The 12,006-nt window shown below is 40.4% G+C and overlaps 1 protein-coding gene across 1 annotated transcript in view; it reads right to left on the bottom strand.

The window, feature by feature from the left end:
- Positions 1-4,059: 4,059 nt before the first annotated feature.
- CACHD1 (cache domain containing 1) overlaps positions 4,060-12,006 on the bottom strand; it is a 198,476-nt gene continuing 190,529 nt past the window's right edge. Inside the window, exon 27 of the mRNA XM_039838488.1 lies at positions 4,060-6,033. Coding sequence (XP_039694422.1) covers positions 5,795-6,033 — 239 coding nt within the window. The 3' untranslated portion in view covers positions 4,060-5,794. The remainder of the gene's footprint in view (positions 6,034-12,006) is intronic.

The raw sequence follows: 12,006 nt of genomic DNA, 5'->3' as shown, positions 1-12,006 counted from the left end.
GGTAAGTGGGGTTAATAAACCTGATCTTGGAAGAAGTTGTATTTGAATTAAGGCTTGCCAAGGTAAGAGGAGTAGTCATTTCTCTTAAGAGTAGAAGAGAAGATAGAAGTAAATAAAAAAGCATGAATATTCAGCCATGAGAAAGAAGGAAATCCTGCCATTTGCAATGGAGCTGGAGGAAATTATGCTAAGTGAAATAATTTAGACAGAAGAGGACAAATACTGCACAGTATCACTTCTGTGTGGAATCTAAAAAAAAAAAAAAAAGCCAAATTCACAGAAACAGAGTAGAAAAGTAGCTGCCAGCAGCTAGCGGAGTAGGGGTAATAGAGAAAAGTAGGTAAAAGTTACAAACTTTCAGCTATAAGAAGAATAAAGTCTGAGAATCTAATGTAAAACACGGTGGCTATAGTTGACAACACTACTGTCTAATTGAAATTTGCTAAGAGAGAACCTAAATGTCTAAATAAATAAATAATAAACAAACAAATAAATTAATGGTTGTGTTAACTACACGAGGAGAATCCTTTCACAACAAATACATACATCAAATTAGCATGATGTATACTTTAAACCTTATAATTTTATATGTCCTTTATATCCCAATAAGGCTGGGGAAATAAACCACAGACACATACAAAGCATGAATAAAAACACGTATCACATCAAGAAAGTCAGAAGGTGTTTGGTCAGACCAGTTGGCTGGAACACAGCAGAAGTATACAAAGCACAGCAGGATGAGGTTCTGAATTTAAGCAGACTATGAACTAGGGAGAATGCCACTAAGAGGATTAGGTAGGTAAAGATGTAAGACTGAAAAGCTCTTATATCTCACCGATCAGAGCTAAATCACATTAAATGAATTACCACATGAAAAGATCTTACCGTGCAAATGCATGATGTGAGTCAAAGTCATCAGTAGTCACTAGGCTGAGGTGTGCAGGATGAACTTGACATTTCTAGACGCCTCACATCAAACATCTCACATTGACTCTTCATTCCTTACTCTTCTCCCCAAACTGTTCCCGCTCCAGAATCCCCAGCACATAAAGCAGTACGGCCACCAATCAGTCAAGTCAGGAATCTCTCTCCCTCAACTCTCCACAACCAAGCTCTGCTGTTCCCACTTCCAAAATGCACTTTCCACTATTCTGATTTTCTTCATCTTTACTGCCACCACCTTGCACTTCTTACCCAGACTTTTGTGATGGTTTCCTACCATATCTCCATTTTTGCTACACGCAATCCATTTTCAACTCATAACGATCTTCTAAAAGTAGCCTCCCCCTTTCCTCTTACAAGATCTTATTGGCTTCCCACTTACTTCACTGATTCCCTTCCTTCTATGGCCTACAGGACTCCATCTTCCCATCTCTTCATTCTCATTAAATTCTACCTTTCTTTTGCTGGCCAGTGCTCTAGACATGATATTTTCTATCTCAAACTCACTGCATATTCTATTGCAGACTGCATATGCCTGAAACGTTAGCCTATCCACTGTACCCCTGCCATGCTGTCTGGCTTTCTCATTCTTCAGCAGCTGCTTTAAGATCAGCCTCTTAAATGCTTTCCACGAGCATCTAAAGCAGATTCCTTCTTTGCCTACGCTTCCCCTTTATGGGCTGTTCTGTCCATCATACTTCCTTTGCTTTTGCAGCAAATAGCTGTATTTGAAACTGTACTTATAATTTTATATTTGCTTGCTTAATGCCTATATTGGAAGCTTTCAGGTGCAGATATTAAAATGCCATATTAAAGGTCCTTACACAATGAAGGACCTTTCATAAAAGGTCTTACTAACTTCCTAGTGGAAATTCAGAGGTAGGATGATTCAGATTAGGTCACATGTTCTCCCTGTCATCGAAAGAAATGCCTTATGGTGGTTGCCTTGAGTCTCAAGTTATGATTAAATAAGTAGAATAAGTTTACGGTGATTGTTGTAGAATTAATGAGAAATACAACTCTAGGATTGAAGTGAACTCCTGGAATCATATTCACTGCTACACAATGGAGGGAGGGTGAGATAAACACTGGGAAGTCAACCCTGTTATCCAGTTACATCTGTATTATTCAGTTAGAGAGGGATCATTCTGCTTACTTCGCTCCTGTATACTCAGCTCCTAGCACTATACTTGACATGTAGTAGGAGCTCAACGAATATCCGTTGAATAAATGAAGATTGGAGAAAAGAGTCTAGGAAACCGTTTAGAAGTCGCTGATTCAGTGGAGGAGATAGACGGCTTACAAACCAGTTCCCAAAAAGGGAAGGGATAGACGAACACAAGTGATGTTGTTTACTCAGCGACTCTGGACTTGTCGTTGACCAGATGTGAAATGAGAGAGGGAGATGAAGTCCAAGGCAGTTCTGAGCCTGGGATCAGACTTTGGTTTTCACGCTTGGCCTCCTTGCTTTCAACTCAGTGCTCTATCGTTCCAAGCAAGTACTGAAAAAGGGGCTAAGGACAGAACTTTAAGGCTCACATTCTCAAATGGGGGAAATACTGCCCACAGGAGTAAAAACTGATTCTTGGGGGAAGGAAAGAAATCAGATATTAACAGTGGTTTGTAGCCCTCTAAAGCTCCACCCTATCCAACAAAATCTTATCCCCTAGTATTTAATTTCCCTTAGGGTGAATTTAAATTAAATAAAATTTTCTCCTTAGGAGGGGGGTAATACTGAATTTAAAAAATACATAAAGAGACAATTATGGGATGAAGAAAACACCCTATGAGCAGTTTAGGACTGAGGGAGGATGAAGGAAAAAACAGAAAAATCTCAAACACAAAAACATCTCTATATATTGACACACACCTTAGCCATTAAACAGATCATCTCATGCAGCTGTAAATAATAGCCATAAAAATGTATCTTTCAACTTTTTTTTTTTTTACTGAAAAATTAGAAAAGATTCTGAATATGGCATTGTATTTCGGCCAGGAAAATCACCACTCCTCTGTTCAGAAACAGACGACAAAAGACGCAGATGAAGTTGGGCTCGTCCATTTTGATTTGCGTATTCTACCAGATATGCATTTAAAAAACATAATGATGAGAGCTGTCCATTGCCACAGGGAAACAAACTTAAGCAATCTCCTGGGATTTCTGCCCATACACCAGTCACTCTGACATGCAAAATAAACTTGTCTGCATAAATCTGACAGTTTGTCAAATAAAAAATATTAATGAGGTTTATTGAGCCTTCAGATTAAGAAGTAGAAGAAAAATGGAATTTTCCAAAATTTCTAGAATAACGTATCTGAAAAGCAGATTAATATATACCACGAGGACTAGTATGGGTCTGAGCCATGTTTTACTTGGGCCGCAAACAGCACATTTCCCTTTCTAGCTACATAAAATGACCTGGAACCCCTTTAGCTCTTGGTGGTTGTTGACACTGGTAAGTGATGTTGGTCATAGGCATTGAGATGGCACCTACAGGACCTCCCTCCAGCAGGTCAGGAAAGACTCACGTCTAACGAAGCCATAGTATTGCAGAAGAAAAGGCAACAAGACCAGTCACACCATGTGAAGAGTTTCCAAAAACATTTTTCCTTTTAAATAACAATAAGAACAACAAATATTTAAACATTATATACAGCGCTTAGGAAAAAAGACAAATGGTAAACTTGATCAAAATTTCCACCCAAACTTCATGAACCTCTACAGGAACTGAAAAACACAGTTATGTTCTCATTCAGGTACAAGCATTCGATTGCTTTCCCCCGGAGTTCAAGATACGGGAGATACTTATCACAAAAGACACAAAATGAATTTGTTATTATATGCGAATAGGCTGTAAGATAATTTTTTTTTAAGCTCTAAGTTTTGTGATTCTTTTCTTAAAAACACCATGTCCCACCCCGATGCCCCCCAAGAAGCTAGTGTCATAACACAAAGTTTCTCAACTTACAAAAACAATCCAGTATCCCGTGGAGAAGTTTAATTTTCTGGGAAGACAGAAAAGTCATCCATTTCTTCCAGCAGTTAGAGAATAACCATTTATTAAGTATTAATTACATGAATTTAGATGCTCAGGAAGGGGAGCTACATTCCACACATTTTGAAATACTTGCTTTTATTTTTATCCCATTACATTCTTAAATTTCTTTGCATAATCAAGATGGTCAAGAAGCCCCTAAATTTGACTGCAGCTCTGAAAGAAGGCCGACTTTCAGTCTGGCAGCTGATCTCTAGGTTACAAAGTGAATGTAATTTGCGTTGAGGCACAAGAAACGGTACATTAACAAATCACTATAACCACTAAAACTGTCCGTTCATACAGTTTATTTCACTAGACTGCAATTTTATATATAGTACAAAAGGGGGGGATTCCTGATAGCACACATAGTTAACTTCCCGTACTGCTGAAGAACCAATTTTTTTTTACATTATATCATAATACCCTATCATTAAAACATTATTCAGTGAATTTTTTCCCAACTACATATAAATGGAGATTTACCACACGGTGCAAGAATGCCTTTATAACATATTGGAATCACAAAATGTGAATCTAAAATACATCACTGCAATTAGGACACTACTTTAAAATTACAATGCCCCATGTTTTATTAGCCAGATTTGATTAATCTCTGTACACATCACAAAGCAGTTTGGTGGATAACTTCTTGGATAACTGGCAGCAGCTCTGAACTATGATTTCAAAAGAAATCTTTAACATACAATCAAAATTTCAAATTTTAAAAACTTCTTCCTTTATTCGATATGCTCAGAATCAAAATGGGACATTTAAAATTTTATTATAGTCTCTGAAACAAGGAAAATAAATACAACCCTCCCTTAGCTGAAAGGCTGGGGTTGTAATATTAGGTTTCGCAGAAACCTAAGAAAAGCATTGTATGGGGAGTGGAAATGCGTCAAAAAGAAACATGTCTTTAAAAGCCTCTTGGATTTCTCCGCCCCTCCCCACCTCTGTCAAACACAGAAAGAATACTGCATTAGAAATAAAGATGTGTTTCCAGGAAATAATGTTCTAAAGAAAATGTACGTAAACAAGTCGGAGAGAAAGATTTCTTCATTTTCCCATTTTGTGGAGCGGGGCAGTGGGATGATATCAGTTAAATAAGAAATAGAGCTCCTTAGTCAAAGAACCACTTCATTACACACAAAACAGCTAAGGATAATTGCTGAAATTTTCTCATGTGTCTCCTTTTCTTTCCCCCAAAGTTTGAGAATATTTGAAAGTTCAATAAATAGTAGAAAAATAATCCTTTACTTAGAAATTTTGAGATGCATCATTTAGAGCTTAATATGAGTTCCATACAGCAATGGTGGTTTCTAGGTACCGCTAAGAAACAAAGTGGAATCTTCAAAGCACACGTTTCTGTCGGAATGTGCCACAATCCCAGTCTCCAGTTGAGCGCATTTTTCTCTCTTCCAGTTAAGGAGAGCCGAATGCTTCTGGCTCCCTGCGACATTCCTCTGGCTCAGCTTAACGAAGGTTCCCAAAGTTTCATTTATGGGTTTCGTCACTATGTTTGGAGGTTTGCTTTCTGTTCCATTCTGTGAGGGTTATGGCAGGTTCATTAATCAGGCTAATTTCCCCTCTACTCCAGAACCAGCCTCGCACCTGCACAAGTGGGATTTTGCTGGTTTTTTTTTTTTTTTCCTCTGTTTGGCTAAACATGTTAATAGCCAGGAAATGAGTTAAATCGCTCCAGTCAGAGCCCTAACACAAGGGGTTTCTTGCTGTGGATTTTATGCTGGCTCTTTTCCCCTCCAGAATGTTCTATATCTCCCAGATCGCCTCTTCTCACGGAGGTGAGGGGGCTGTTAGCATTCTGCATCCACGGTGTGGACTGTCACCGCCGCCTGTAAGTGGTGGCTGTGATGGAGCGTGGGGTGGTGTAAGCGGTAGTGGTGGAACTTATTGCTTAGCAGGGCTGCGGTCTGAGGTGGGGTGTCCAGGTCCAAGTCCTCATCGTGGTTCCCCACATCGACCCCTGCCGACAATGGGTCATTGTTGCATGGAGGGTTTTCACTGTCTTCCTGTGGGCTCATGGTACTGTAGCCTAGAAAATGAACAAAACACACAAGCAACTGAGAGCTTCCAGATGCAGGGAGGAGATGTCACTTAAGATTTCTAGGCACCAGGGGAATGTTCCTACCTTTGTGCTACATAGGTGTAAACACTTGCAGGCTGTCAGCAGACGGTGAAGTGACTTATTTTTAAAGAGATCTTTTGTTGACTGTTTCTTTCTTAAAACAATTACATGAGAAATACCTAAGCATTTTAGACAACTAAGAAAGTATGATAAATAAAATATATACAATAACCCTTTTCCCAAACCAACAAAACAAAAACGAAGATTAAGACTATTTTTTATTTTAAAGAGAAAAATTTTTTTAAAAAAACAAGGAAAAAAAGGCAGCTTTGAGAAAAAGGTTCTAACAGGACTCAGATCAGTGGGGGAAACTGGACTTTAAAATGCCTGAATATGACACCAAAGAAGAAAATAACTGCCACCATCATCTGTAAATATACTCCATGTCAGGCACTGATGTCATGTAATTCTTGCATACTAATAAGGCATATATTTTAACACCCATTTTATAAGTGAGGGAAATGATGATCAGAGAGATTAACGAACTTGCCTAAAGTTCTAGTAATGAAACACTAACTCGACATACACCCACAGCAACTAGCAAAGGAATCAACTATTCTCTGTGTAAGCTAGTTCACTGTATTTAAAGATTAATTTCTTTTGGTATTCTAAGTAATACATGTTTCAGAAGAAAATGCCCTTGCTGATCAAAGGATTCCATTCCAAGAACCCTGGCATGTTTTTAAATATTGCAAAAATCCCCTTTAAATTTTTTGTGAAGTGACAGCTCATTAATATTTCCACTGCATCTACAGTTAGCATCCATCAGCACTCACCCGTGGGTAGTGCTAGTCACATTTGTGACTGCAAAATTGATGTGCTTGCACATGGCCAAGCAACAGTAGCTGGGGGTTGAAAATGTATGCTCCGTGCAAAAATGAGAAAGGCAAGTCTCTCTCCTCAATGAAACATTACTCAAATGACCATTATTTAAGTCAGTCAACTCAACAAACACTCACTGGGCACCTACTATGTACAAGACACCATGCAGGACACCACAGGAGACAGCAAGACAAAAACAGGGTCCCTGCACAAAGAGCTCAAAAGCTAGTGCTTGAGAAATAAAATGAGTATGAACACAGCTCAAGTCAATTATTCATTTATTGAAGACCATTATGGGGCTACAGGGGGAGACTATGAAATATGAATAAGAGATGTGTCTTTTCCTTGAGGATTTCATAAACAAGTATGAGACAGATATTCATGAAGCTAGGTTTACTCTAATGCAGATAATGGAAAGTGCTTTGGTTGAAGTATAATTGAAATCGGAATAGGGAATAACTACTTCAGCCTAAGGAATGAGAAAGTTGCATTGAACTTATATTTTAGTTGGACTTACATGGGTGAGTAAGGGTTTGGAAAGTGGATATGCACAGAAGAACAGATGAGCACAAGCCACAGGGGTGTGAAAACCTGGGGCCATTCCTATTCCATGTGCCTAGGATGAGTGCTAGCAAGTAGTTGGAGAATAAGGCAGATGGATGGGGGAAGGGTGGGTTAAAGCCCAAACACAGAAAATGAAGAGACAATAGATTTTGAACACCACCCCTCATCCCCTAGTGACATGATCATTTCTGTGTTTTAAGGGAGTTCTGGTGGCAGCTTGGAAGAAGAAGAAAAAAAGAGATAGGGGACAGTTAGAAGGTTATTGCAACAGCCCAGATGCGAGATGATTTCAATCTAGGAGTACGGGATCGGACAGATTTAGAAGATATCTCAGGGGTGGAAACAATAGAAGTTGGTACGCAATTACAAGTGGGGGCTGTAGGGGCGAGGGGTGGTTAAAGGCAACTGTGACTTTGAGTCAGTATGATAAGATTGGGAGACCTGGAGATCCCAAGACTCAGATAAGGAAATGAATTCTGTTTTTGGACACCTTGATTTTGAGAGTCTGTGAGTCACAAATGTGGAGATGTCTTGAGAAGTCGGAGCAAAAGAGGGAGAGTTTACTGATGCATGTGTCTGTCATTAGTGAGTGGTGCCAGGTGCCAGGCTAGAGGTTCAGCAGAAAAGGGGGTAAGGTGAGGCCCCAGCTCCTGAGAAGCCCAGTCAAGAAGGGAACACATGGGTGCAAAAACAGAGGCCTTCCAGAAAGAATACCAAAGCCGACTAACTTGGCTTAGGAAACTTGAGGAGGTGACATTCAGGGTGGCCCCCATGTGAGAGAGGTTGTTCATTAGGAAACGAAAAAGGTGGAGGAAAGGTGTCACAGGCAGGGAGATGAGCACATGCAAAGACACAGCAGCCTGAAAGGCTCTAGTAGCTTTGGGCAATGGTGAAAAGCTTGGTGTGTGGGAAGACATGGGAAACATGCTAGACAGGCAGGCAGACCAGGTCAGCAAGGCTGGTCGAAGCTACAGGTTAGGATTTAGTAATGGGAAAGCAGGGTGGGGGAATGGCAATGAGGAGGCTGGACAGAAGGAAAGAGGGATGAGAGGCCCAGAGGACAGGGGTCTGGAGCATTAGCTGCAGGAGACGGTGTGGGACAGAGGATCTGAAGTGAGACAGTTGTAGTGTTTAAGTGGAGCAGCCGCTGGGTTCGAGAGAGTGTTCGAGTGCAGAGGAGGCTGGATTTGGTGACTAAATGGACTTGTCTGATGCAGATGCCAGGGAAGCTGACATTCTCGAATGTCAAGATTTCTAGGTTAGAGGCTGGGGAAATTGTGATGCCTTCACCCTAGATTAAGAGATCAGGAGCCTGAGTGAGTTTAGCTTTTTGGCTTTGGTGGTGCTAAGTCTAGAATGCAGGACTGGATGGTAGGCTCTAAAGCCTCAGGGACAAAGAGCTACGTATGCATAAACCGCCTTATGCACTGCATGTAAGAGACCAAAGAGGAAAACACGATTTTAGCAAAACTTCAGTAGTCTGTGTTGATTATTTCTGGCCAAGCTTTACTGCTACGTTGTCTTCATCTCGCCTCCAAATACTCCTGGATCGCCTCCTGTCTCTGCTCATTTATATGTACCCACAGAAACTGATAATTCATTTTCACATTCATGATGGCCTTTCTGCCTGGCTCACCTTCCCGCCTTCCCTCATCTTGCTATTGTGCTTCATGCTTCAGTTTGAAGGTCTTCTCTGGGAAGAACTGCCAACCAACCCCCGCAATCCCCAGTCGTGCCAACCCACGTGGGGTCTGGTGTCCCTTCTGTGTGTTTAAATGGCATACTGTATACATCTCTGTCTTAGATTTTACCATAGTATAATAAAATATAGGGCCGTCTTGTCCATTAGCAAATTCTTCCTTGAAGCACAAGGATTTACTTATCTTTGTACTAATATTCAACATGATGCATCACACAAAGGCACTTAATTAAAAAAAAAAAAATCACATACTATATTCCCAAAGCAAAGCCATCAAATATGTTTTTTAGTTATCTGTGGTGACATTCCTCAGTCTCATCTAATAATGAAGACATTCTAGGATTCACTGGCCCTGCCAGCGGTTCTGACTTAGGGTCCGGGGAAGATCTGAACCGGACTGGTCACAGGCCCACAGTGGTGGAAATAGTGCAGCTGTCCCTGAGGCAACTTGGTGGTACTCCCCCCTCCCCCTTCTCCTGATGCTTTTTGATGTGAATCCCAGCAGAAGCCCTTCCAAAGTAAACCTCTTACTCTGGGGCCATTCTGTTTAATTTGCTCAACCCCTCTGTAACTTATTTAGGCTTCCCCTTATCTCAGAAATTAATGAAAGTCTTGAGGGAGGGAATAACAAGATGTGGAGAAGCAGGAAAAAGCCAAACACATACCCTCACTTAACAAATTAATTGTTTACTCAGTGCCAGGCAATTATGTTGAGCACTGGGAACAGTGATGAATAAGACAGACTCAGTCTCTGACTCATGGAGCAGGAAGCACTATTTAAAACACAAAGGATATTCACAAACACTTTCAAAGAAAAAATTTTACTATCCAAAGGTGTATGCAGAAAAAAAATCTCTGCAAAGACAATCTTAAGCAAGAAACAGTCTCAGGAAAAAGGTCAGGCATCCATTATAAATAAAAGAGTCAAGATTAGACTTTGGTTCTTTGGTATTCTGCTTATATATTTAGCTGCTGGTTCCTAAGAAACCTCTCCTGATGGTTAGGGATGTTAGGTCCCTCTGGGAACTCATTCACCACCTTGTGGTCACAGAGAGTAACTGCAGGACAACATCTGTACCTTTAGAAAATGGTCTCACCCTGCACTCTGCAGTTCTTGACCAGGTTTACGAGGTTCAGCATTTGCCTTTTGAATCTTGGAATTTGCTTCACTAGGGGGAAATCTCCCTTTTACAAAGAAAAAATACTGTTCAATATACATACGCATAAAGTTTCTAATGAGATGGTAAGCAAAACATAGATTCACGAGGAACAAATATATATTGGTGGTTTTTAACTTAAAGATAAGCCAGTAGATGATTAGACAGAACATTGTATTTTCAAGAGACATAACGGGCAGAGCAGATATAATTAAAAGCATAGACAGGTAGTAACTGTTTTTAACCCCCACGTGTGACAGTAACAGTTAACAGCTGAGTGCTGAAAACAATCATTCTAAGTGGTCTCAGAATACTGACAACGATGATCCTACTTTTCAAAAACTACTCTTATTTTGAATAGTTTTTTTAAGATACAAAAATTAAAATTAGATTTCTCTGAAATATGAAACTCCATTGGCCACACAAAATATTTCTAAATAAAAAAATGCAGCCTGAAAGCTTCCAAGATTAGCCTGGTAACAGTTTTAATTCTGGGAACATCACATACTTGAACCGCACCACAAAAGTCTAGTCTGTTCAGTACTTATGTATTTATCTATTTTATTCTTCTGAGTGCCCTTTTGTGTATCAGACCGAAGGACTCTCATGGAAATACACTCACTGGGTGCACACCGTGGGCTACAATCCCAGAAGTCGAAGGCCAGCACCGATGCCACTTTCCCCTTGGGATCTTTCACGATTTACCTGCAGATAAAAGAGGACTATCTCCCCATCTTCTCCTTTGCTCCACTCCTTTAAAAAAGCTGGCATACTCAGCCTTTTCTCAGTCTTATGAATACGTGCATTCATTTAGGGTGTCCTCCTAGACTATCCATTCCGTGAGGGCAGAGTGTGTATGGAGGTGCGGAGAGCAGCCCTGAGCTTGTGCCCGCCATACCTTATTCCATTTAATTCTCACAACAACTTTACTGGGGAGGAATTTCTAATCCTGCTTTAATAATTAGGAAACTGAGGTCCAAAGTGACTTTGCTAAGGTCTTACAACTTGTAAGGAGCGGGAGAGGTAGGATCCCAGGCGAACTCTGCTAGACAAAATCTTCTAGGCTCTTCTAGATCATGCTGCCTCACAGGAATGACACCTCTCCTTCCGTAACCCCCTCCCCTGTTCCTAGCCAACAGCAGATACCCAGTGCAGTAATCAAATAGAAGAACACGCAGATGAGCAAGCAGCGTGCTGACAGAACAATTGGATTAGATCCTTGTTTTAATGTGCACATGTGGCTTACCCTCTACGCATCACAAAGACATTAACTTGATGCTGCCAATTTTTGTGACCCACCATACAGGTCAGGGATGTGACAACATGCAGCTAAATGCTACTGATTTTGTGGTGCGTCTGGAATTATGTGGAACGCCAATGTCTTCCACTTCTTTTTGTGTTGCATTCTGTCTGCATGACAAACTATTTTTCATTCCTTGGGGATAACAGGGATCCAATTATTGTGAAAAATGAAAGAAAGCGAGCCCTTAGCTAGATTCTTTGGCTTTCAGATACTGACACTGCATTATTCCTTTTGTCTAAGCTGTTGCTTCATGTGCCATTTTCCTAAGACAATGGGAGAGCTAATGGATCATCAATGTCACTCAGAATTCCAATTTTGCATTGAAGCAATTTCTA

The sequence above is a fragment of the Pteropus medius genome, unplaced genomic scaffold (genome assembly GCF_902729225.1).
Source record: "Pteropus medius unplaced genomic scaffold, Ma_sr-lr_union100, whole genome shotgun sequence".
NCBI lineage: Eukaryota > Metazoa > Chordata > Mammalia > Chiroptera > Pteropodidae > Pteropus > Pteropus medius.
The sequence above is the reverse complement of the archived record's forward strand: the minus strand, read 5'-3'. Positions and strand labels throughout refer to the sequence as shown.